The sequence below is a fragment of the Larimichthys crocea genome, chromosome I (genome assembly GCF_000972845.2).
Source record: "Larimichthys crocea isolate SSNF chromosome I, L_crocea_2.0, whole genome shotgun sequence".
NCBI lineage: Eukaryota > Metazoa > Chordata > Actinopteri > Sciaenidae > Larimichthys > Larimichthys crocea.
In genome coordinates, this window is record NC_040011.1 from 27,693,351 (window position 1) to 27,720,525 (window position 27,175).

At 42.0% G+C, this 27,175-nt stretch overlaps 1 protein-coding gene across 6 annotated transcripts in view; it reads left to right on the forward strand.

Annotated features, from left to right (window-relative positions):
• The window catches only part of dlg3 (discs, large homolog 3 (Drosophila)), a 73,739-nt gene that overhangs the window by 31,350 nt on the left and 15,214 nt on the right, over positions 1–27,175 (forward strand). For 2 of the 6 annotated variants that reach the window (XM_027279759.1, XM_027279757.1), the window contains exons 5-13: positions 14,388–14,441; positions 14,949–14,999; positions 16,299–16,423; positions 16,750–16,919; positions 17,213–17,349; positions 18,545–18,689; positions 20,385–20,547; positions 21,398–21,523; positions 26,904–27,060. In XM_027279759.1, coding sequence (XP_027135560.1) covers positions 14,388–14,441; positions 14,949–14,999; positions 16,299–16,423; positions 16,750–16,919; positions 17,213–17,349; positions 18,545–18,689; positions 20,385–20,547; positions 21,398–21,523; positions 26,904–27,060 — 1,128 coding nt within the window. The remainder of the gene's footprint in view (positions 1–14,387; positions 14,442–14,948; positions 15,000–16,298; positions 16,424–16,749; positions 16,920–17,212; positions 17,350–18,544; positions 18,690–20,384; positions 20,548–21,397; positions 21,524–26,903; positions 27,061–27,175) is intronic. The other 4 variants (XM_010736575.3, XM_010736577.3, XM_027279765.1 and 1 more) reach the window with 3 other exon arrangements.

Consider the following 27,175-nt stretch of genomic DNA (forward strand, 5'->3'; position numbering starts at 1 on the left):
GGCACTGTGAGTATAAAGGCTAATACTATAAATTCACCCTCAACCTGTCATTAAGATTATGATGTTTACTACTAAATTCACACAAGACTACAATATCTTGTCATCTGTAAATCTGTTAGACCTTTATTTGCTTCTGAAGCAAAGTCTTTATCGCAAGTTCAAACCTGTTTTATTCTCACCTTGGTAATCTGCCTTACAGGTGTAAATTTTGGCAGTAGATACTAGTCTCTCTAGATACTTATTTGGCAAAGTTTTACATAAATTTCTCTAATAGGAAATCCTTCTCCATTCCCAATACCGGATCTTACGCTATATTCTTCAAATTGTACTCCACATAACCTACATTTCTTCATACTCACGCTATAGGAGATGCTCATGGCTTTTATCTTTTTTTGTTATCATCGACAGCAGTTTAATAAGTCATCTGCTGCCTTTCAACAATGACAGACAGAGTTGCTTTTACATGTCTTAGCTGAAGTCCCATAAGCTGAAACACGTGAGGGAAGAACAAAGCAGACATTTGTGTTCTAATGTGCTTTACATAGCATCTGGATAGAAATAAGAACATATTATTATGAAATGTCATGTCTGCTCCAGTGTACAGGAGGAGGATTTGTTCTGTGATAAATAAAGCTTTTGTTCTACACTGTGCTCTTCCAGATGTAGCGGGGCTCAGTGGGCTAATAGATTTGTAATGTAACAGTTACACACATAAAGAAAAGCCTAATGCTTCATCACGAACACACAAATGTTAATGGCCTTGAACCTTATAAATAAATCTGAACTGCTACATGAACTGACCATCCGTTTGACAAACATGTATTGATATTTTGAAGTGTGTGTGTGTAGCATTGTAAATGAAGCTGATATCGATAGGTCAGTGGTGAATCCTTAATCCCATTTGTAATTTTTAGGGAACACCCTTTCTTTGCTTTCTTGACCAGTATTGATGAGCGGTTTGATACCACTCTCATATCTATACATTAAATATGAAGTTATTGCTGTGTAGCTTAGTATAGCATGAAAACTGGAAGCAAGAGAAGCTAGGACTGTAAACCAAGTTAACCTTCTTCTGCATCTCGCTTCATGTTTCGAGCACAGATATGAGAGCGCTATCAAGCTTCTTGACAAGTGAATACATGTTTCCTCAAGTGTCAAACTATTTCTTTGATCATGCTTTAGTTGCCAGTGGATATTGAAGGAGAAACAACACTGAACATTTTGCATTGGCAGAGAACGGCTTGCAGATATATTAAATACACACATTTTGCTATGTTGATTTAAAGAAAAGATGTTAATTAAAATCAGTAAATTTTATCAGGCAGGGCTTGATACATTTTGTCCTCCGTTTGGGGTTATATGGATTTCCATATGTCGTAAAAAATGCTCGGTTCTGTGTTCAGATTGTCGTGTCGAGGAAAGCAGCGATGCCAAGCCCTCCTCGAATGTGAACCAGTGAGTGTCTTTTCAGTTGTCAGTTTGGGCTGTGATGATGCAACAGGGGAGGGGATGCAAGGAGGCGAGGGGGAGAGGAGAGACAGGCTTAGAGAGGGAGGGATGGGAAGCGGGGGAGAAAGAGATGAAGAAATGAGAGGTGTGGCGTAAAGAAAGGGATGAGAGGGGTAGAAGCCAGCGAGGAGGAGGAATGAATAGGAAAGAAGGTAGGGGGGTGGGGGTGATAGGAGCATGTGCTCAGACACAGCCCTGTGTGTTGCCATGGTGCAGGCTCAGTCAGAGCTGCACAGTAGCTTTGCTGCTCAGCTAGCTAATTACCCACAGACTGCAATGTTGATACGCAGGAGGCCGAAGCCTTCTGGATTTCCAAGAGCTTTTTTTTTTTTTTTTTTTTTTTGATTGCCGCACTGACACACAAGCACGAGTCGAGGAACAATTTATCTATTTATATGTGGGGGGGAAAAAACATCTAAGATGATGCCACGAACTGGAAATGCTGTCCAAAAATGTGCCTTAGGAATGTGGTTATCAGCTTTATTGAACATTGTAGTGGCGCTCTGCTGCATCAGCCATTCCGCTTGTGTATTTGGAAGAGCTCTCCTGATTCATTGTCCATGGACTGTCGCTGCTCACAGAGAGCCTGCAGATCCTGATCAGCCTGCTTATAAACCCAATATAGGCCATTGTGGATTAATATTCACCATTACATTTTACAATTATGTAATCAGCCAAATCCAAACTCTGCATATGCTCACTAAAATATCTCAGCAGGCAGGAATGAGTGAGGGGCAATCTGTGCACCTAGAATTCAAGAAAATGTGTGTTTTGGTTTTAAAAAAAAATCTAAAGCATCTGTTTCATGTGATAAAATATTAAGTTAGTACATGTTCATGTTCCCTTTTTGATCCTGTGGAATAATTTCACTAAATGATGAGCAATTTTGATTATTAACAGTGCTGACAAATCCTATTTCAATCTCACGATGTTTGTTCCAAACTAATCTCAACACAGTACTTATGAGCGTGTTGATTTCATTGTCAAGGAGCTGCTTTGTGATATTCAAATTGAAAAAAAGTTTAAAGAAGCTAGAAGCTAAAGAAGAAGAGCGGTGGATCTATCAATCGATAGAGAATTAAATAGCTTGGCAAATATTCACTCGATCCAACTTCTTAACTGTGAATATTTGCTGTTTTTTTTAGTCTTACAGTTTGTGAGTTTGGGAATTGTGACCCATAAACTGTAATCAAAATATTTATTAACTTGTTTCTCATTTCAGCACTATAACTATATTATCAAGACCAAAATATGAGCTTTGCTTCAGTTTAATCACTGATTCATTTTATACTGATGCATATTCTTAACTGCATCCACTTTGTGTTTGTATGGCTAAAGTCCAAATATTCTGTCCAACAGAACAGGTTTGTTGTGTTTTTGACAGCCAGCTGGTACACTGTGTTTCATCACAGGAACCTCTATCATCCTTAAAGCGTTCCAGCCTTAAAGGTTTGAATGTTTTCAGATCAGTGTTCGTGATATATCTTCAGTCCAATAAGGTGGCTGCTCTAATCTCGGCCAGGATGCATTCTTCAGGGGATGGTGTGTCATGCCCGAACACAACCCGAGGTGGGCAGAGAAGAAGGGCAAATCTGGACAGGAGGCAGATTGATTTGGCAATCACCAAAGTGCTACAAATGTTTAAAACAATGCCCTGTTTTTGTTTTTTTTTCTCCCTCTGCTGTTTGGCGCTAAATACATCAGCATATGGATAAATGTGCTCATGTATTCATAACTATCACAGGGAAACAAGAGGCACGGCTCTTGTTTCTGTTGCCTCGCCTGTTGTCCTACTTACTGTAATTCTTCATCACTTTCAACACCTACACTTATTTTGAGCCAAAACTCAAGCAAGGCTAGTGAATGGAGATATGTGAATATGTAGGCGTTCCCGAGTGGAGCTTATAGAACAGCTTGAAATCTCAACCATGACAGGAGGATCTGTATGGAGAGTCAGGCTGAGCCCCATTGGGAGGTGAAGACGAATGGTTTTCATTGGGCTCTGGGTCAAACATAGCCTTGTAGTATTTTTACAGTGGAGCTTTAAGCACTCTGTATTTGCTCTGAGTAGTTTTATCGCTGTCCCATGATTGTGATTTGTGAACTAGTATCAGCTGAAGGGCTGCAGGTTCCCTTATTGTAGTCCAAAATATTACAGCCACATTGAAATAAAGAGAAAAACTATGAATTTAGCAGATTTTCTTTTTCTTGCAATGCAATGCTTCAGATGGGCTTAAGGATCATCGTGGCCTTAGGGGAGAGTGTTTGTTACATCACTGGGTTCATGAAGCTGAATCACAGTCCAATGTTCCCAATTAAAAGAAACGAAAAAGTCTAAAATTGGAAGTGTCTAATTGCAGCTCAGAAGATTGTGTTCTGAAGTGCTCGGGAAAGGAATGAGGAAAATGAAGGTGACAAAAGTGAATCAGAGCAAAATGAAACAAAGCAGAAAGCTCTCATTGAACAAGTGGAGAGCACTGTGGACCATCGGTGTGTTTTCTGGTAGTCACTTGTTTCAGATTGTTAATTTTTATGTGGATCCCTTTTAGCTGCAGTGAGATGCTTTTCTGAGAGTTTCTGTAGTCAATAAGTTCGGGATGTAAGGAGAGAGTTGGAGGCAGGAAAAGGCTGCTGAATATAATTTAAATGAACATTTTGGCATAGGGTTAGCTGAAAAGATTGACACCAGTCTCATGTCTGTCAATATGAAGCCTGGAAACAGTGGGAAACCGCTAGCCTGCCTGTGTACATTATCAAAATCTACCTACCAGCCTTTCTTAAGCTTATTGCATTTGTTTTAATTACCAAAACAGTGGAAAAATACAGTTTGCCCTTTTACGGCCAGTGTGTTGTACTACTTATTCTCTGGTAATGATAATGTGGTTGAAGAGACTCAAAGTCACACGCACAAAGTCGTCAGAGCAAAAAAGTCTTTTATTTGATTCAGCATATCTGAAGTTTCACTGCCAAGCGTCACAGGTGGAGGTTTACCCATTCTCCAGTGGCTGTTGGTGTTGGGTGTACACCGCTTGTCCCTCTGACTTGGTCACGCAAAATGACCAGCTACTGTAGAGACCGTTTATTCGGCCTTGATAAGAAACATCTTTGTTGTCAGTTTGTTTGTAACTGTATACCCCCATTGCAGGTGGGGATGAACAATTATCTGTCATAACTCATAACTCAGAGTATCATTGAACATGAATCAAAATATATATTATTACATTATTTATGAGATTATGTAGGCACATAGAAGTCTAGCAACTTTCCACCAGAGTAACTTCCTGGAGTCTCTGCTGGTTGCCTGGCAACTGCTTCCAGCAAGAATCCCAATTTAACCCCTCGTAAAGAGATAACTTTTGGACAGAGTCAAACTAACTAATTCCCGTTTCCAGTCTTTGTGCTAAGCTACCTATAGGCTGTAATATTAATTTCATCTTCTCTAACTCTCTGAAGGCAATGTGGTTATAGTATAGTTTGCTTTATGATTACAGGTTGAATTTCAAGAGACTGAGATGTAAAGAGACATTAAATGTTGCATTGCAGCCTCATCAGATTTTATTTGTACTACCAAAAGTCACAAACGCTTCATGATGCTTCAGCATCATGTGAAGAGTATACAACACTCTCTACCCTCAGTGTGGATATGGAAAACTAAAATAAAACCCTTTAAGTAAAAAACATGTTATTCATCTTCTAACTCACTCTTGCACTCCTCCACTTACTGCCTCCCATAGGTGCTACTTACAATGTCCATAATTGGTCCTAGGGGTCTCTGATAAAGATGTAAATATTCTGCAAACATTTAGATTAATTGCTGGATTAAGTGTTTCTACCCTATTAGTGGCTGTTTGTGCAGTAAAATGTCCTTGTCATGCCAAAATAAGACTGTTACCTCAGCAACACCATCAGCATCACAGCGTCACACAGAACACACACTGAAACATCCAAGAAAAGAAAAAAAAAACAGCAAGATGAATTCAAATAAATAAATAATTCCCAAAAATTCACGTATCTCTGTAAACAGCTGAATAATACACCCCTGTTGACAGAGGAAGGCAATGTGCCAGTGGTGAAAGCATCAAAATGGCAGCACTCAGTTGTGTGTGGTTGTGCACTGTCACCGGTACTCAGCACAGGATCCAAAACACCAGAGAGGAACAAGCTTAGCAGCTTTCACAGCTTAGCAACAAGGGGTAGCAACTAGTCAAGAGCTGTGAGGTAACATGCTGCAGTGACCTCTGATGTAGAGGAAGCAGTGTGGGCGGGATTATGTGAAGCATACTGATGACACTCACACATGACAGGCTTCCTTCATTACGGAGCCTCAACACAACACAACTGGTAACTTAGTTTGTGACTGAACGTCCTGGTGTTGGCTTTGTGATCGTGAGACCAGTGACTGATATAAATTGGCAGTACAGTCATTGTCATTTAAAAAAACAAAACAATAATGACAGTTAATATTTTTGCAACAGCGGACTTTAGGGCAGCTGTTGACCGTGGCCATGAGGAGGTGCACCTGTAGTTTTGTCACCCACTCAGCAGCAGCAACATTTGAAAAGCAGTGATGACTCAGTCAGAGAAATGACACTGAGACAGCACGTACAGTGTTGATCCACTTACATGTAGTAGTTACATTCAATTAACAGTGGTGGAAGAATGTAAACGCAGACTGAGTAGACTTTCCTAAAAACAATACAGTTACTTCTCAGTCACCACTTATGACCCACTAGCTGCATTTTTATCTGCCTTCTGCCTATATTTTATTATTTTGCTGTGTCCGGGACAGTCATGGGCATCAACCTTTAGGCAGTGGATGTGAAGCCCCCGGCCGATAACAGCATGCAGGGTGTGAGAGCGGGACATAGTGACCAGGTGCCACAATGCAAGCATCAAAGAGGAAGCTACGGTGTCACTGATTTGGAAAGGAGAGGCCAACTTTGATTGTTGTGTTTACATACTGCAACTGAACCCTACACGTAAAAATCACGCATTCAAAATTTTACTAAATGCATCTTCATTATTTTTTTGTTCATTATATTTTGTATTAATAATTGATATTGCAACTAAAGCTGTCACATAAATGTAGTGGAGTAAAAGGTGTAATATTAGCCTCAGAAATATAGTGTACAACTATAAAGAAGCAAAAAAAAAGTCGTCACTTAGTCACTTTCCACCACAGGTAGTCTTAATTGTGCCTATGCACACACTCCATTTGCCCACATACTGTACATATATATAAAAGCATGATTACACACACACACACACACAGACATTGTCATGTTCAATCTTGATCATTTGTCAGCAGACTTAGCCTTCTCAAGCAACACTGTTATGAATATTCGTTACACTAAGTACTTTTCCCTCTGTGGCTGCTCTTGTGAAGGTCAAACTAGCCAGCTCTTATTTGGAGCTGCTCAGCATGACAGAGAGGTAAGCCAGAGCATGCTTTTGTAATATTACATAAAGATGAGGAGGGAGCGCTGCTGCTGACAGCTGTGACGGGGCTATTAATTATGGTTTTATGAATGTGCGTCTGTGGTGTGTGTTGGGAGAGGGGCGCAACATAGTCACAATGCTCAATCATAGCCATCAAATCAGAAAACTTTGAGCTTTAATGGGGCCGTTTTATGGGTGAACTAATTAATTTCCTTGTGGCTGCCTTATTGAAATGAATGCCTGAATTCAGCTGGCTTGTAGCAGGAGAGAAGGAGCAGTTGACCTTTACCGCTATGGGATATTCTTTATTACATCTCGTTATTCTGCCTTTGTCCCTGACAAAGAATGCAACATTGAATTTCGACGGTGTCTGCGAGTAAAACATCTCTCGCTGTCATGTGTTCATCCTTCCTCGGCTCCATCCATCTGTCACTTCTCCTCTCACCTTGCCTCTCTCCTTCCCTCTTCCCTCCGGCACAGGGGCCACAGCGTGAATGAGATGTTGGGTGCATGGTAATTGAGTAGGTATTGATTGGACTGCAGCGTGGCCTACGAGAGGCCAATGAGAGCCGGGGGATCAGAGCAGCACCACTGACTGCGTCTCTCATTCCACATTCTGCAGGAAAACATAAACGCAGTATCACCGGAGGCATCAGAAAAAGGAGGAACATTACATTTTTAGATAACATAAGTACGTCACAGCACGCCTTGTTCTCCTATCCGCTATTAGCTCTGACTGTAGGCCCAGGAAGAGCTTCCTTCAGCATTGGCTGTATCATTTGACTGACTGGGTGCATCATCTGAGCGGGGCTGACTGTCATATTTCACTGCGATGTCACCACTGGAGACTGAGCTGCCATGTCGGTTTGCCTGGCAAGAGAGCCACTGATGTGGAAATGTTTGCTAAGGAGGAAGTGGTTATTGTCCTGTCAGCATGCCATCGCTGTGCACACAGCGAGCCCTCATGATGTCCCCCTCCACTCTACCTGCGACGAAGAGGAGGGTTTGAGAACACAACGAGTAATGCTGACAGGTGTAGGAGAAAGCCAGGGCTTAACTTTCCTAAAGTGTGACATATGTTATTGTCAACAGCAGGGATACAGATGCCACCCGCTTGTAATCACATCATGCTAGATTTTTAAAAAATGAGATGTTTGCTGCATTACATCACTGGTAAGAATACATTAAAGAGAGGCAGCAAGGAACTATATTTAGACTTATAGGTTGCATTGTGCAAGAAGGTTTCACACTGTATGAAATATGCTCATTTACCTTCTGAGATTAGATTATTATTATTATTACCCACTCACATGTACAGTGAACATGAAGCTAACCCCTCACAGTCAGCTAACCTAGCTCGACATAAAGACTAGAAACGTGGGGGAAAGTTAGTCTGATTTGCCTCAAAGAAGCAAAACCCCCCCTGAAAACAGCAAATTGTAGTTTTTTACACTCAGATTAAACAATATTTTCATTCAGTATGAAGCAAGAAAGCAGGTGTATATGTGTATTTCCCAAAATCTTCAAACCCTTTCCTTTAACTTAGATGATGTTCAGTCATTCTGCCTCACAAATCATGTGCTATGAAACACAGTCAACTGATGGCTCGTGTGTGGGAAGATTCACATCTGTAAACACACATAGCAGAGATGTTTGGTATTCATTCATTCTCTCTTTCTGACTGCATTGCAGCCATAATGTCATTTTTGAGCACAGCTTCTTTCCATTTAACTCATGACGTATGGATTTGAGGAGAATGTGTATGTGCCTGTGTGTGTGTGTGCGTGCGTGTGTGTGCGCGTGTGTGTGTATGCAGCACTGAAGGCAGCCAGGCACATCCAGCCCATGGCCATGCATGTGCGAGCACAGAGCCGCATAAACTGCAGTGAGAGCCCTGAGAGGTGAAGCAGGGGGAGGTGACTAAGCAGGCTTGCTGGCCAATACCGTGCAAGCAGCAGTTACCATGGGAACACATTGATTATTTAACAATTTGGTTGAAGCCTGCGCCCTGCACTTGCCAAGGTTCAGTGGGAGTCTCACTGTCCCGAGGGTCTGCAGCCAAGTGAGTGTTGTGTGGTGCAATGCCACCGGGACATTGATACACATCTGCTATGATGCTGGGAGACAAGAAACAGACACACAAGTCTCAACTGACAGAAGAGCAAGATGATAGATTGATGAATAAGAAACTATTATGAACAGATGGGTGAATGAGATGAGGGAGTGAGAGAAAGAAAGCACTGTAGCGAGTTGATTTTCATCACTCCTGGTGGTCAGTGGGGACTTGTTGTAATGATCTCATGCTGGGGAAGCAGTCTGGACTCATTGTCATTGTGTGTACTCGAGGTCTTTGTGTCCAGCATGCTCACTTGATTCCATGTCTCAGCCTATGTGTATGGCTGTCCATATAGTGCCAAAGCTACTGTAATCCTGAAAGCTGCATTGCAGGTGGGCAGAAGTAAAGAAAAACAACTCTGTGAAAGCAGCCTTCAATGATTACGAGATTTCATGACAATCGTATTCAGAATTGGTTCATTCCTGTCATGTCTGTCAGTCGCACTTGTCGACTATACAGACTCTTTTTACATTTTTTGGGGGGCAGCTCTCAAGACGCCCATTTACACCATATAGGAGAAAACACTTGGTACACCAGGTGTAAATGCTTGCAGAACACATTTCGATCAACTCTTACTGTAATTGGATCTCAGCAAGGTGTAAATGCCATCCATACAGCGTGACCACATTATTAAGAACAAAATGCACCCAGCAGGTTGAAAGGTCACCTTACTCCAGCTCTTCCCTCCAGCACAGACAATGCTGGCAAAAGCTCCAAGTAATAGTAAGTAATAGTAATGGCTAGCAAGTCTCGTGTGATTTAAAATGAATGACGGCCGTCCATAAACTTCACTGCACTAGATCGTTTGTTACACAGAAGCATCTCGGAGGTCGTCGTTGGCCACTGTTTTAAAAAGTCCATCACATCTATCATCAGATCAGATCAACAAACCATATGAAACAGCAGCATCTGTGCTAACCTCTTTAGCACCCGCCATTGCTACCTTCGAACAGTCATTTCTGACACGCCGTCACACAATTCAGGCACAAACGCGTAGCTTGAAGCCTGGCAAGATTAACTCACATGATTTCATGATTCTGCAAGTCCAGCTGCCATGCAAGGTTATCTGTTGATGCCATTGCTTTCTTTAACCTGGTCCGTGTCATGTTTGTTGGCGTTCAACAATAGACGAATCATAGAACTATAGATTACTTACTACCCACTGACTCCTATCAGCTGGTCATTATTTAGATTAATCTGAATCTGTCAGATTCTCAAAGTTTTTGACGTCTGGTCCAGCTCAAGTGACCTGTCAAAGCCGATAATTGTGTATTTACTTAGCAAAGATCTTGTCCTTTAAACGCAGAGGCATAATAATTAACATTTTGTGTTTTGTTGCCATGTACGGCCTGTCACCGCTTTGGCTGTTCAAGGATTTTACCAAGTCAAGTCTCAGAGCAGTTAAGTTTAAGTTAAGTCTCATGGCCTCATTTTTTAACCTTAAATCTGACACAAGTGCAAGTTTCCAGCTCTGGAAGTGTACCACATCTGCAGTCTTTTACTGCCTCACCTGTTGAATCTCTTCAAGTTATTTGACCCACATTCACCTGCAACACACTGACAGACATTCCCACCCCCTCCTGGGTTGACATCAATCTGTAAGAAGCTGTTTTTTGTCTTCACCTCTGTGATCCTCAACCTGCCTCCCATGGTAGAAAAATCCACATGCTGTAAATTAGTGTTTGTCCCCTGTCTGTCCTCTGAGGGCCTATTATAGCACAGACTCTGGCATGTGTCATAAACTTCAGTGGTGGTCAAATCCTCCTCTGGGCAGCAGGTTAGCGTAGATGGAAAGATAGTTACCAGCATTCTCTAGATAGGAGGGGTAATCCAACCTAATTTGAGTTACCTTTGAGTGAATCGCTTAATGTTAAACCAACTCGTGTTGAGATTACTCATGTTGAGATTATCTTCTATTATTCCTTTTTGTTTGCTTGTTATGTGAGATGCAGATAGAGGGATTACGCGGCAATCCCAGGCCGGGATAATACTGCTGTTTTCTATGACTGAAGGGTTTATTGTCTTTCAGCTGGACTTGTAGGTTCAGTGATCTCATTGGGCAGCATTGGTCCACTATGATACTTATGATAAAGCGTTGCAGGCATTATCACTGAAACAGGTGTGTCAGTCACCAAGGGGACAGTAAGGTGCCAGTGTATTCACATGTGTTGCCCTCAGGCTGTGTTTCATCACTGCTTGCTGTATGGGCTTTGGTTTCAGGGTTTTTATTCATACCATGGACCGATAATATAGAAGCTTTTACTATGAAACCCTCCGCTGGACTTAAAGCATGTGTTATGAGTTGGAGTCTAAAAAGAAGGGGGCGAAAAAAAAAGTGCAAAGCATTTAATGTGCAAACACAAGCACAGACATGAGCATCTGTTAGTCCATATGCAGATTACAACGAAGGCCTGATTGTGCTGACTGCGAGGGAGGGGCGGGATGGAAAGGGAGGAAAAAGGGAGGCAGGGGGGGTGGCTGCAGCAGCCACAGCTGTCCAGAGTCATAGCACATCAGCACCGAGTGGAGCGGGTCAAATCTACAGCTCCTGTTTATCTGCAAGAACAAACCGTCATTATCTTTTTAGGAGTGTGTTTCAAGCTGTTGTCTAGTGGATACACAAGTACTGCAGCTTCATGCAACTTGACCCTTAAGTAGCTTTTAGATACTGCTCAAGCAGCTCAATCTCAGATGTTTTTAATAGTGCACAAATTCAAAGGGTTGAGAGTAAATTGTTCTTTAAGGTGATAAAAGCCATCATAGATTTTTCTATACTGTGTATACTGTGGAAACAGAGTTTTTTTGAGTTTAGTTGAGAGTTTTGCTTCTATAAACACACTGTTACCCATATATTTGGCATAATTCTGTTTTCAGACATATTCCTCTTTTTATTCCTATTTATACACCTCAGGTTAATTGTGTTTTTTATTTTCACTGTGATATGTTTGGAAGAGTTTGGTCAACAAAAGTTTTGAGAAGATGACACTTTATCTATCAAGAATAAATTACATTGTCACAATCATTTCATGAGAAGAGATAAAAATATTTTATTTCTAACAGTGTAGACTAACCAGATGGGAATTGGCACAAGAACTGATTTATTAATACTTAATGCTATGAATAGAAATAATATCAATATCAGTAGATAACAATATGATTTGGGGCTTGCTACTGGAGCTTTTGAAACACTTTCACATTAATACATAATGTGAATAAATAAAAGTATCATAGTACAATAATTCTCTCTTAATTTTATGACGCTACGATGCTGAAAATATAAGAAAATTAACTCACTAAACTGGTGCAGCCTTGAAGCCAAAGATAAAGATATATATAATATAACCATTACCAAATCCCAGATTATGATGAATCTTATATCACAATATTGTATTGTCTTGATTTATTGTCCAGCTCTACATCTGTGTACATCTAATATTGTACTAGCGCTGTACAGACTGTCAATCACAGAAATCACTGTAGGCAGCGCCACAATATAGAGTTTACACACGGAATAGCATCATAATAAATGTGTAATATGAGCTGGAAGATCAGAATCAGCTGCATGGACACAGACACTATCTGCAAACATTAAAATGTAAAGTGAGAGGGTGACACTGGGTGAGGTGGGGGAGGGGAGGGTTAAGATAGGCAGCTAGTGATTTTCTCCTCAGTGTTGGCCTCAGGAAGTGTAAGGTCCCCAAGCTGCGCTGTCAGCATCCCCTCACCCACACAGCTCAATCAAATCAATGAAAAGTAGACAGCCAGTGTGCTGAACTAGAGGATGGCCATCAAGATGCTCCTAAACTGACCAGTGTCTCCTCCTTCACACTTCTGCTTCTCTGTTTCCACTCCGACAGCTTTTCTCTGAGGTCTCATAACTTCTTCAGTCGCTCTGTAGGCCTGAAATGGAAAAACAGACAGCAGGTGGCACAATAGAGCTGAGCTGTGAAGTTAAATGAACTGTTAAACTTAATGGACATAACTCATACTGCCAGTAGGTAATATGCATTTTACATGTGACCCTTTGCATGTGCCCAAAGAAAAAAAAACTATGAAGCAGAATCAGTGTTTCCTCAAAGTAGTATTCACATTACAGAGGGGAGCATCGAACAGAGCCACTTCCCCATTAGACAATGTAGGGTAAAGAAAAATCTCAGCTGAAATCCATATGAATTAATCAATAAATAGACAACCTTACTATTAAAGAAGAAATAATATATTGGACGAGAATTTCTTGATCCCTAGCTGCATCAAACTGGTAATCTGGTGTTAGTTTTTGGCAAAAAAGTCACAAATCAGTAAAATACAGCCAGAATTTCCCAGAGTCCAACATGTTGTATTCAGATGTCGTGTTTTATTTGCCAGTCCCAGAGATTTTCAGTTTGTAAGGACAAAAGTAGAAATGTTCACATTTGTAGAAGCTGAAAACAGCACCAGTTCTACCTTTTTACTTGATATACGAGTCCAACAGTTGTAAATTGTTGACAGTTCATTTTCTGACAATTGATTTGTTTATTTTGAAAACTGTTCCCAAATTTGCCAGAATAAAACATGAATTCCAGATTCACAACAGAACACATATCTAGGGCTGCTGATGATCATTTTTCATTTGATATCAATCGATTCATTGGTTAGACTGTTAAATATCAGAAAAACTGCCGGAGCACAAGGTGACACTTTGAAATTGTTCATATTGTTAGCAATGTTAATGTCATAATGATAATTATGTTTAATTTCTAATGATATTAATAAGAGAACAGAGTATCAAAACTGTTGTCAGATAATTCTCTGTTGATTAATCAAATAATCATTTCAGCGTTAGACATAAAAAAATAAATAATAGAATATGATCATTTAGACGCTCCTTAGTTTTAGTATTCCTATATGTATCCTGTCATGTTAACTGAATGCTTAATGAACCATAAAATCATGCATATTGTATGCGATACTACCACACAGTGTTATTTCTGTGTGTGAAATGAAAGTGGAAAGGAGAGGCTGATGTGGGATAAGCGTATTGTCCCAGCGGCTGGAACGCGAGCCGCTTTGTTTTATGAGGTGACCGCAGGACGTCTGGCTGTGGTAGTTAATAAGCTGCGGTCTCTCTGCCCCAGTCCTCATTCTCAGTCCTCACACCTTTCCAATACCCCCCACTCCCCCTCTACACACACACATACACGCTGTCTCAACCCCAAGGAGATTCACCGACTGTTCCCATGGCATCCGTTCACTTTGCTCCCAAGCGATAGTGTGTGTACCGCATTACGTCTGTGTGCTGCCAGCCTCACACACTGAGATAATGTGTATCTCTTCATATTCACAGGCCAACCCTCCCCCCATCATCGTCAACGCAGACTCACTAGATGCAGGCCCTTATGTAAGTATCTGCTCTCTCTCTCTCTCTCTGTCTCTCTCTGTCTCTCTGTACAGTATATTTCTCTCTCACTCACGCTCCCTCTGTTGGTGTATGAGCATGTTTGTGTGTGTGGATGAAAAGTCCACCTCCTGGTAAGCAACATGCTGTTTGCCATGTGGACCGACATCCATTATCCTATTGACCCTGCCTGTTTGTGGTGAATGTGCTTTCTGTGTCACAGTGCAATATGCGTTTCTGAAGCAAAAGAAAAAGCAATAAATCCGAAATTCATGGTGATATTTTTAGTTACTAAAACAATCTGGTGAATGTATCTTGTGCATATTTTGTCAATAATCCTATTATGCACGCTTCTCTGTGTTCAGTCTGTACACAGGTCGTTTCTGTATTATATGCTGAGGGATTTAGCAGAAACATTTGCATGCTTTATCTTTTTTCTGACCATATTTTAAAACATAACAGAATTCGGCTTCAGTGATATAACTATTTCCTCTTTTTTTGTCTTGATAGGTAAACGGCAGTGATGGGATGTATAAATATGAAGAGATCATTTTAGAGAGGGTAAGCTTTACCTGTTACTTTATCATTTACCCACACACACACACAATTTACACATTCCTGTTTAATGTGTCATCTGCATGACGGATGGATTTCTCCCCACTAGGTGGTAGTAAGCGTCTCATTTTCTCTCATCCTGAGCTTAAGGAACATAAAAAGAAAAATCCTCATCTCTGTAAAGGCATGAGAATCATATGTGATAGTGTGTGTTGGTGAAGTTATAGCTGTTACATCACTGCAGGAGAATGTCTTATGATGTCTCATGTGAGTATGAGCACAGAATAATGCCAGTGAGGCAGAGCTTTTTACATAATCCTGATGCACATGTCATCAGCAGACGCCAGAAATGTAAAGTGCTCTCCTGTTCAATTGTTCAGCAGGCACCACTGCACTTGTCAGTGGTGGTTCAGCTTGTCGTGGCAGAGCTATATGTCTCCGCTCTCATTATTCCACCCACATATAGATGCACCTTCGAACCCACGGTGGATGCACAGTATCTCTCTGGCCCTACCACTCTTAAGTGGCATTTCTGCATTCAGGAAGCTGGAAAAAAGCAATGCCAAGTCACACTTTAAAAGGTCTGTGGGTGTGTGTAACATTTGGTGGTGAGGCCCAGTGTACTCCTCTCAGCTCCAGAGCAGCACACTGGGAGGCCTCAGCCTCCCTCTGTCCTAATTTGTTTCGACCGTTGCTCATTAATTATAGAAAATAATAAAGTGAGGTCTTTTCTCAGCTGTCTTGTTTGCTGCCTGTCTCTGTGGCCACGGCTGTCAGATGCAGCAGCGCACCCGGACCCACTGGATCCAAATGGGTCCTCTTGGTAGGAGTGTTCGTCTCTTGAAGAGAGCGAGAAGCTCTGTATCATGCAATAGAAATGACGCTTCTCAACTCATCTTTACTTTAGACCATAAATCCACTTCTCAGTGGACACAGAGCGTTTCTAACACTGGTGCCTCTCTGTGGTTTGACAGAATAGGCATGACATTTTGAATAAAGTGCCCTCTTCTAATGGAATTCATGCCATTATCATTTGTCACATGCAAGGACACACACACACACACACACGTGTCCACAAAAATGGACATCGGAAATGCCTGGAGAGTCACGTGTTCCTCTGAGATACCAATACACTTAAGAGCCATATTGTACTGACCTTGAGCCCACATTGGGTCCATCACTTACATTTGAGTGTATTTGTGTGTGTGTGTGTGTGTGTGTGTGTGTGTGTGTGTGTGTGTGTGTGTGTGTGTGTGTGTTGTTTATTGTACCCCACTGAAAATGCCAATCATAACCTGTGTGCAGGGGAACTCTGGCCTGGGATTTAGCATTGCTGGAGGAATAGATAATCCCCACATTCCTGATGATCCGGGGATCTTCATCACCAAGATTATCCCTGGAGGAGCAGCTGCTATGGACGGGAGGCTGGGGTAAGTTCCCCTTCCTCCTCACCTCGTTCTTTTCCTCTACTCTTTTCAGGCTCCTCCAACCTCCCCACTCTCATCTTTAATGCTCACCCGTCAGGCAGTGCTGTGTGGGAGGCAGGGTTTCTACAGCCCTCTGCCCCCAGGCCCTGTGTGTTTCCTTAAAGTTATGATTCACTGGAAAAACCAAAGCCTGAAACATGCAAAAATTATGATATGGAGTGCTTTTTTATGTGCTTTGGGTGTATCTGATTTCATTGGCCATGGCTATGGTCTCTCCCTGCCTTGAAGGTGGCATGTGTGATGTGTATTAAAACTTTTCTCCTCAACAGGGTGAATGACTGCGTGCTGCGTGTGAACGATGTGGACGTGTCTGAGGTGGTTCACAGCCGGGCGGTGGAGGCCCTGAAGGAAGCGGGGCCAGTGGTGCGGCTGCTGGTACGACGGAGGCAGGCCCCACCTGAGACCATTCTGGAGGTCAACCTGCTGAAAGGGCCCAAAGGTGAGGAACACCTCCCACACTAAGAAATATATAAGCTCAGTGTCAGGCAAGCTTCTTTAAGTTAATGTAGTCATGCTGAAAGACAACTACACAGTTTTAGACTCATTTAAGATACATTTCTAGATAAAGGTGTGATTTTTATGGATAAAAGCTCATTCTATTGGAAATATAGACAAAGACTGTACTAAGAGGTAGGAGAGGAGGCCGCTCCAGACATGGACTATATCTAATAATGTGTTAAATCAGAGGTGATCCTATGTGTCTATATCTCACTCTGTGTAACATTCGACCAGGGCTCGGATTCAGCATCGCCGGAGGGATCGGCAACCAACATATCCCAGGAGACAACAGCATCTATATTACAAAGATCATAGAAGGAGGAGCGGCCCAAAAAGATGGACGGCTGCAGACTGGAGACCGCCTGCTAGCTGTATGAGCCTCCCTCTGACTCAGTCGCATATTGAGTGTTTAAATCAGAGTGAAACACCTGCAAATTCATTATGAAAGGCATTTACATACATGTTAAATCAGTGTTAAAATACAAATTAAATACGTCAAAAGTTTTTAAACACATATTTAAAAAAAATCTCTGTGACATTTGTGACTTTATTGGAAATGACTTACATCTAATTAGACGAACCTTACATCTTGACATAGGTAGCTGTAGCCAACATCCTACATTTTTGTAACGTGCTATATATAGCAGTGACCTTTCCAGTGCACTTGCTTTTTATTAAAGCACAAATTAAAATATGAAAAAGAACCAACTCATTAGAGATCCATGAAACAAATTATGCAGAAAAGCTGTGCCATAATACAAAAGTTATTATAAATCTATCTGCTCTTATTATCTACCGCTTTATGGGTTGTTTATCTGATTTCTGCAGTTGTGTTTGTGAGATCATTTTTGCAAACCATTAGGAGTAAATGAAAAGAAAGAATTTTTTATTTTTTTTTAAACACACTAATTACAAATCTCATTGGGAACTTGAAAGGTCATAGAATACACACTCAGGCATCATTGTGGTAGTTAAATGTCAGAGAAAAAGCAAGCTGTTAAATTAAAGAGATATTAGACATCTGGCAGTCCTACTGTATCACCTGAAACACAAACTTAACATATTGTAATTAGACTAACTAACTAATAATAACTAACTGTGTTTAGAATGATCAAGATCTCTATAATTTGCAATAATATAAAACCTTAACCCATTTCAGTTTGCATAAAGTGCACTGTGAGTTATTTACAATGAGCACATTGTTTGAGATTTATTCAAAACTGCTAAAATATAGCATGTTCAAACACTTTTCACTGACATTATGCTTCCAGGGGAATTTAATCTTGAAGCAGACCTGAAGAAATTCAGATCATTTTTAGAACCTCTACCTACTGCGTTTGACCCCTGTTAATGCAACACAGCGCACCAACCTTTCACTCTGCTGTTGAAATGTACTGATATCTCATAATACCTTCAAGCTATGATTCATTATCGTGTTGGCTGGTGTTATGGCTGCTGTGAAGTCTGGTGTTGTCACAGCACAGCAAAGACACGAGGTGTTCAGGTGTTGAGACATTTTTTTTTTTAATTTCCTCCTCTCTTTTCTTGAACAATCATCACATTTAGGTGAATAACATCGTGCTACAGGATGTGCGTCATGAGGAGGCAGTGGCTGCGCTGAAGAACACTTCTGATATGGTTTATCTCAAGGTGGCCAAGCCAGGACCGGTGCATCTTAATGACATGTACGCCCCTCCAGACTACTCCAGCAGTACGTATCTACCTCTTCTTGTTGTTCCAAACACTGTTCACACGCTGTCTGAAGCGAGAACTATATTTTATATTCTCTAATCCATAAGCAGCCAGCTCCAAAACTAGAACAGGTTTATTTATATAAAACGTTTGACGAAAGGTAAAGGGTGATTTATGAGTCAAGGTCCATGTTCGAGCGTTCTGCACAGTGAATCGTCTTTTTATCTTTATCGGAGATGTTTCAGTGGGCCTGCATGAATTTTAGAGTTGGATCACTGTTCTCTCCCCTAAAACTGCCTTGCCCAGACACCCACATAGTGAATGTAGTGAATGCTTGCACACACACACACACACACACACAATCCTACCCACAGCAACAACAAGCGCAGTTCTCTGCCTCCCACTGAGTGTGGATGGTTTCTCACATCCCACCTGCTCATGAGAGCCCACGATCTTGAGCTGCGCCATCTCAAATTTCCACAGAATAGTGATTTAGTATTAGAAGGGGCTATTGAGGGCTTTTTATATGTTTGAAATGTTTGGAGTTGTCAGGGTTTTAAGCGAGCCCGTAATGCAGACTTAACCCCGCTCTGACAGTATAACCCGTGGTCAGATGATCTGGATTTGAAATGCTTGTTTTATCATGCTTAGCTGCCTCCATCAAGAATGTTAATTCTCAGGGAAAAAAGAGGTGTGTTTTTTTTAATGCTGGTGATCTGTCTTTTGCATGTTTGCACAAGGACTGGGATTGGGACTGAGAGAAGTTGTTTTTTATGTCTAGCCAACTTTCTAAATATCATTTTGGTTCTTTACAGGGCAATCCTGGTTCCATACAACCTGGGTCTTATTTTTGTAGTTTTGGCCACCATCACTGTTGCTAATAATATCATTGTTCTCACTTGGTTAAGTGCTAAGATCTGGGAACATGGAGACATTGCTAAAAAAGTTAGATGGGACAAAAAAACACAAGCAGATTGGTTTAACTAAAAAAAAAAAAAAAAGCCAAACCTTGAAATTATTACCCACCAGTTATCACCCACTCGTGTACTGTTTACTGACCTTTCTGATTTAACTTTGACCTGCTGTGCTTGCCATAGTTGTCTGAATACAGTTTCTGTGTGCACTTATGGATTATTAATAACATTTCAGATGCACAAATCTTTGGTTTTTTCTGCACCTCCACATAAAGTGGCAACTTTTTTTGCACTACAATGTTATCAGACGGTAATAATGGCTTCAACTCCAAAAATAAGACCCAGCTTGTTAGAAACTGTAATTTCCCTAATAAGGTGGACAAGATATGAGCCATGCTAGCAGCCCTGCGAAGCTGTACTTTGAGCTAAATGATAACAGTAGCATGGTAACCATCTTAGCATGTTGTTATCCTGTGTGACTGTAAACACAAAGTAAAGTTGAGGCTAATGGAAATGTTTTTTTGTTTTGCATTGATGTGCTCATAAAATATTGGACAAATTGATATTCTAACTTTCTGGTGGTAATTGGCACCGCCAAAGTCAGTAGAATTCATCCTTGGGCGGTGAATATTTCTACAAAATTTAATAGTCAGCCATCAATCTGGACCAAAGTGGACTAACTCTGATCTTTTGTCTCTTTACTCTTTTAGCCATGTGGCTAGCAGGAAAAAGATTTCTTAAGTCTTGCGCAGTGTTCCTGTTGTGCCTGTGTTGTAATCATTCTTTCTTTCCCCCTACTGGCCTGGCCCTCCCTCCAGCCTTCCCCACCATGGTAGACAACCACGTCAGCCACAACTACATGGGGGCAATGGAACCCAAGCCAGTGTACCCACCGCCCCAGGTCACCCCGTCCAGGTACTCGCCAGTTCCGCGCCCCATGCTGGGGGAGGAAGACTTCACAAGGTAGGTTACAGACCGGTTCCTCCATGAAAGATTCTCCACCTGTACACCGCACTCATACAGGCGCTATGAGTGTTTGAATTGCACAAACAGTAGATTGCTCGTGGATGTCAGTTAAAGGCCTTACTGTGTTCTTGCTGGTGTAGTGGTGCTAGAAGTGAAGACACATTGCTGTGGAGCTAAATTGTGTAAGATTAAACTACTCAGTCTTTGTATGAGTTATTTTTAGTTTTTCCTCTTTGAGCTTTGCAGCCTCCATTTTGTTATTGTTTTAAGGGTGCTGTCATTATGTGGTTTACTTTCTCGTTTACGATACATGTAAGTATAGCAATTTAAATGACTGACCTTATGGAGTGTTTCATTAGGCAAAACAACGCTTCGTTTACAATTTTCAGCTTATAATGACCCTGGTGGTGCGTACTGTATTATAGCTTGAGTGTAGTGGTGACTGTGTGCTGACCAGATACTTTGCGAGAGAGGCCGCTTGTCGCTTCTTGTACTCGTTATGACTATGTTTTAACCTTTGATCTCCTATCCAAGAACTGGATCAGAAGTAGCATTCATAGATGCTTGATTGGAGTGTCCCATGAGGCCTTGAGTCATCATAAACCACAGCTCTGGGGAGGAGGCTGCACTCCCCCTGTGTGTGTGCGTGTGAGATTGCATGCAGGCGTTTATGCGTGTTGTGGCGTGGATGAGTGTGTTTGTGGATGAGTGTTCATTATGGCCCTGTAATGTCCTTGTACAAGCTGTCTACATGACTTGTATGTGCATTTGTCGCATCTTTGTTGGTATGTGTGCTTTATTTGTGTCCTACACTTGTCCCGTTCACTGTGATTCCTGTACCCCACAGCAGGGCTGAACCTATTTACAGTGTCATCCACAAACCTGGGGACAGCAAGGTGCCCCAGGCCCTCTACAGAGGCTTCTGTCCTTCCCCTGCTCCCTTGTGCCAAGGTCCACTCCCCTTCTCTGGCAGGTACTAACCTAGTCCATCATGCCTTGCTTAGCTAACCCTCCTCTGCATAGCTCAGCATCTGGATCTGGCATCAGACAGGAGTAGGACCAGAGAGGGACAGAGGTGATCTGCCTCAGCAGTAGTATGTTGTGCCACATTTGTGCGCAAATTACATAAGCAGAAGAAATGGAGAGTGAGATGAAAAGGGAGAGAGGGGGTGGTGGGTTGATACTTGTGTTGAGATAGTTCTCATTTTGAAGCTGAGTTGTCTTGTGGCTTTCTGTATCTATGTTTGCATGTAAATGTTTCCCCACCTCATGTCTACTGAACTGCTTTGTATGTCGTCGCTTTAAGTATGTTGCTGCTTTTTATGTTTGTATGACATTCACAGTATTTGACTCATGTACTAGTACTTAACCTATAATAATTTCAGATGAAGTTGTGCTAAAAACAAAACAAAAAAAACAACACAACAGCACGGTGAACTTTAGAGCTACAAATCTTTTAGAAGAAATTACCTTATTATATTTCATGGCTTATTATTATTAGCTCATCTATTTTTTTTATATTTTAAAGGGTCTAACCCCACAGTCATTATTTGTTATTTATCAATTTTCTACTAATCTGCTCAAATCTATGAATCTGAAACAATAGGGCCCTGTTTATCGCACTTTAAAATGGAGTCGTACCTGCTCTTCACAAAACCATCTCCACAGGAGTGCAGCCGAAAGGGCTTCACGCTCCCACAAGCTGCTCAATTCCATCTGTCAGGATGCATCGATAAAACTAAGCCTCTATCTCGGGCCAAGCTACTTTCAAAGGTGGTTACTGCTGAAGACAATAATATACATTATATTTATGTCAGTGTGCTTTTATGTAATGTGTTTGTGTTGAACATAGCTTATTTTATCTACCATAAATGCCATGTACCGGCAATATGTGTTTTCCTGTGTGTGAGTGTGTTGCCATTTGGCTGTAACTAAAGCCAGGTTGGAGTGTTAAAAAGAAAAGGCAGCACAGGAGGATGGGGAGGGTTGACTGCAGCCGCCCAACCAACACAAACATTCTGCTTCGCAGCGTTGGAATGTTTTGCCTGCTGCTCTATGTATGTAAATATAAATACAGAGCATTGCTGTTACCATAAATGTAATGGGGAATAAGAGCCTGGTCTGGTACAGGCCAACAGACCAGTGGCAGCAGACAGTCCTGCAGCTGTCATGATTCATCTGCACACTGGGAAAACCAGGTCATGCACTCAGGTCTTGCCCCCCTCTCGTCACCCACACTGCCAGCACCAATCACGCATACATACTGTACAGTGAGACCTTTGCTCATCATGTGCTGACACATACGAGCATGCACGCAGATACACACGCTTTAAGTGCAATGCGCAATTATGACACAGATGCATACCTGTGGGTATACATCCTGAACACCAGACAGCGACTGCTAATCAGCGGTGCAAGTGAGAACGGCCTACAAACTGTGACTGCGCATGTTTGCGTCATGTCATGTTTGCTGTATAAACACAAAAGAGCAGCTTTGTCTCTGAGGACATCATGGCTGACCTGACTCCCAATCATAGCAGATGAGTGTCCAGCTCCATCAGACTGACAGGCAGATAGCAGATACCTCCATCCAGCCTCAGCAGGCCCTCCTTCACCTACTGACTCCAACCGCAAGGGGTTACTTTAAATGGATGCCGTAGTAAGCACAGGCTTCCGCAGAAGTGGAGCAGGCTGGTTGTGAGGAGTGAGTCAGAGCTTGTATCGGCCCTCTGCCCATCTGCACATCCCCCTCAGATGGTGTCATCACAGACACATCCCCCAACACCCATCTGATATTACCCCATCTTGTGGAGATATGTCAATACTGTACATAGCTGCCTTGCATCTTTATCTCTGTCCAACATAATAAGAGATAAAAAACCTCTGTGCCTAAATATGCATGTTTGGTGTAAACATATGTGTGTGTAGTAATGACAGTGTGCACTAAACAAGCAGCTTCCCTCGGCTGGTCTTATCAGGGCTGTTACATATACACAATAACGATTCTAGTTAGGCTGCTTGTTCAGGCGAAGCTTGTGTATACAGAGGCCTGTGGACTGCGGCAGGAGGTGAGCTAATAAGTAACTATGTATCTCACACAAAACCATTAAACCTTTGACTGGTCAGCGCAAGAATTTAGTCATCAATAACGAGGATGTTTTGACCCTATGGTTGGTGTTTTTAGAAGCTGCCAAAGCAAAGGGGAGGTTAAAATAAAAAGTTCTCAGCAGATTCGGCTGAGTACTCATCTTAAGTGTTAATCATACATCGCTCCGATTTTATTCTCAGTCAGAGTGAGAGGCATGAAATATCTTAAACTGTCTATTACCTTAGCAGAGAATACATTTTTCTCAATGTCATATTAGCAGAAAATAGCAGGCCATGAAGTAGAAGCAGCCGCAGAAAGTCTTTAGGTGAAATTTGAGGAGTAAAAAGGAAGACAGAGATAAAGCAGCATTTTAATTTTATCAGTACGCCTCCATACATAAGCTTATCAGTACGCTGTATACACGTCTCCCTTTCGGGAGATGAAGTGCTGCGAGAGCTAGTGTCTGTCTGTGGAAAATGGCGTCCATCTGCAGTGTCCATCATTAATCAGCCAAGCAGAGCCAATTACTGGGCTGAGTCGAGGGCAGCGTGACCCGCTGAACCCCTAAGCCCAGATAGCCATACACAGCTTCAGGATTGAGCTGTGACCGCTTCAGCCAACACACTGTGAAGCAGACAGGGAAAATATAGCATCAGGAGAGAGAGGGGGGTGGGTGTATTACGTTCTGAATAAGAGAATCGGCTGAGCAGAGAGAAAGAGTTTTTTTTTTTTTACTGCTCTATAACTGTTTACATTCCTGGCATGGATGAAAAGGCAAAGGGGGGAAGGGAGGGGAGGCAGGTCTTGTGATAGGGTGGAAGGACCTGATCCTTGCATTTAATTCGCTCCCATTTTCCATGAAAATAGCCAGGCGATCCACATCGTATGGACAAACAGTGCATGTAGAAACACACACATGCATACTCCTTTTAGAGAGCAGCATTAACTGTAATAATAAAAGACACTGGCCGTATTGTATGTGTCCAGATATTCCACATTAGTCTGCACATTATTTTCCAGTGAGGAAATCTAACTTACAGCGTGCAGCCAGGTCACATACTGCGGTGGCGTCAAATCAAAGGCCCGAGAGTCGTGAAAGTCAGCTCATGAGCTCCTTCAGTTTGTTTACACTCTTGACAAATTAGCAAGGAGCTTCAGGGAATCTGTCTGCCTAGTCTCCAGAGGGCCCAGGCTGACAGACAGGAATGCTGGTGTGCTGTAGGAGTTGGAGGGGGGCTGGACCCAAAGCAGCATCAGAGCAGAGACAATGGGACAGCACAGTGTGAAAGAGAAACTTGGAGAACCTCCAGTTCGACACATCCTGATGCTCTTAGATGTAATGCAGTCCTGATCATTCAAGATGTGAGTTAGGGGGTGATTTTGGCCTCTTCAAGCAGAATTGAACAAGGATGATTTGCGTGGGAGTGTTAGGGTTAAATAAGTCTTGCCTTGCTAGTGATGATGGTGAGAGAGCGTTTGTGACAGCCGAAAGAGAAGCTGTTTCCCATCACGGCACACAAGGATGAGATAGGGAACACCAGGCCCAGAGCACAGGAGCTTCTAAAATTATAGCCCCTCTCTCAGTTGAAGGCCAGATAGGAAGAAAGGGTCGAGGAGTTAACGCTGAGCTGAGCGATGTGCCATAGCCACCATGTTCACAGTGAACATCTCATCGTCCGTGACGCTGGTGAGGAGTCTGCCTGAACGCACTGTTAGGAAATGCTCTTTCAGAAGCAAGCACCGGTTCAGGATCCTAAGGTAACCATGGAGATCTGTGTGCCTCGTCGAGCTGGAATGAAAAGCTCAAGATGGAAAACGAGGTTATTTTAAGCTTGACTTGTTTGAAGGCAAGTCAGTTGTTTCAGCATATTTAAAGACATTTGCCACTTGCTGTTTTTCATCTCTGGTACTCAAAGGAAAATGGGGAAAAAAGCAAGAACCTAACAGTTTTAAGCTTTGTTAATTGAGTCCTATAGAATCTGTCCCTGATTCAGCCTGGTTGAAATACCACTTCTAAGAAATCCTGCATACCCAGACTCATTGTGTTATTGTGCTATTATTTATCTTATTTAGTGGTCTTACAAAAAAAAAAAATCTGCATCTCACTTCAGTTAATTTCAAACAAATACAGTTTAACAGTCTGGTTAAAGTTTAGGCATAGTTTTAGTATAAAGGACTTTCCGATGCTCTTAATTTCTTTTAGTGGAGTAATCAACGTTTTTTCCAGGCAGTCATGGGTATGATTTTGAAAGTCTGGAATGTTGCCTCGGCTGCCATCGATGGGAAAATGGTCTTAACATCAAGTTAGAGCGCAGCCATTAGGGATTGAGAAGGAATTGTTCCTGTACACCGCAGGCTGAGTACTGCGAGAGGAGACCACTAATGGGAACCATGCAGTGTTTTCTGTTAAGAGAGGAAACTGCATGTGTGTGTGCCTATGCTGTACGTACTTGCATGCATGTATGTCTATGTGTGCATTTGTATATAAAGTATGTGTGCGTGTTTTTGTGTGTGTGTGTGTGTGTGTGTGTGTGTGTGTGTGTGTGTGTGTGTGTGTGTGTGTGTGTGTGCGAGCCAAATGTTGGGCTTCCCAAAGTGTGTGTAAATGTGTGTGTTTGCACTCATGTGGAGTGTGTTCTCAAAGGATTTTTGCTGGACCATAGCAGCGGTTTGGCCTCTCTAGTATCTTTTAAAACTGAGGCAGTCTGAATAGGCTGCTGGAGGATGAGTCATAGTGGCTAAAGCTAAAGCAGAGCTTCAGCGGTGCTGTCGAGCAGGAGGTGGCTCATTGTGTCTGTGTACATTAATATGAGTGGGTGTTTAAATGTGTACACGTGTACACGTCTATGAGATTGCCATGCAAGGAGGACAGTTCTATAGCCAGTAGATAATAAGCATTACAGTCATGTTGCTGCGTGTTTTATTGCATTCATTGTATCTTTTCCCGAACTGTTTCTAGTGTTATACATGTAATACAAATGATTTTTATTAGCAATATGATTAGTACATTTGCATAGTTAATCATAGAGTTCTTCTTGTGAGTGGTCCTGTAGACTAATCATTTAAATGTTTTATTTAATTAGTCACTGCCTGAACTGAATGTACTGGGCATTAAGGGATCATTTACAATGTAAACCAATAGAAGATGGATCTTTGTAACCCTCTGTTTATACATCAGTTTTGGTCATATCTCTCTTCCTCTGCCCACCTCTTCTCTGCTCTCTGTCCTGCCCTTCACCCTGACGCTGTCACTCTGTTTGGGCAGGGAGCCAAGGAAGGTGTTGCTGCACAAAGGCTCCACAGGATTGGGCTTCAATATTGTCGGCGGGGAAGATGGAGAAGGTATCTTCGTTTCCTTCATCTTGGCAGGCGGGCCGGCTGACCTGAGCGGCGAGCTGAGGAGGGGCGACCGGATTCTCTCGGTCAGTATTTCAATCTCAAGCTCACTACTTGCACACATCAACAACTGTTGTCAGAGATTTTCAGACCACCTTCTGTTGTCAGTATAATGATGATAGAATTAAGGTAGTCTAGTGT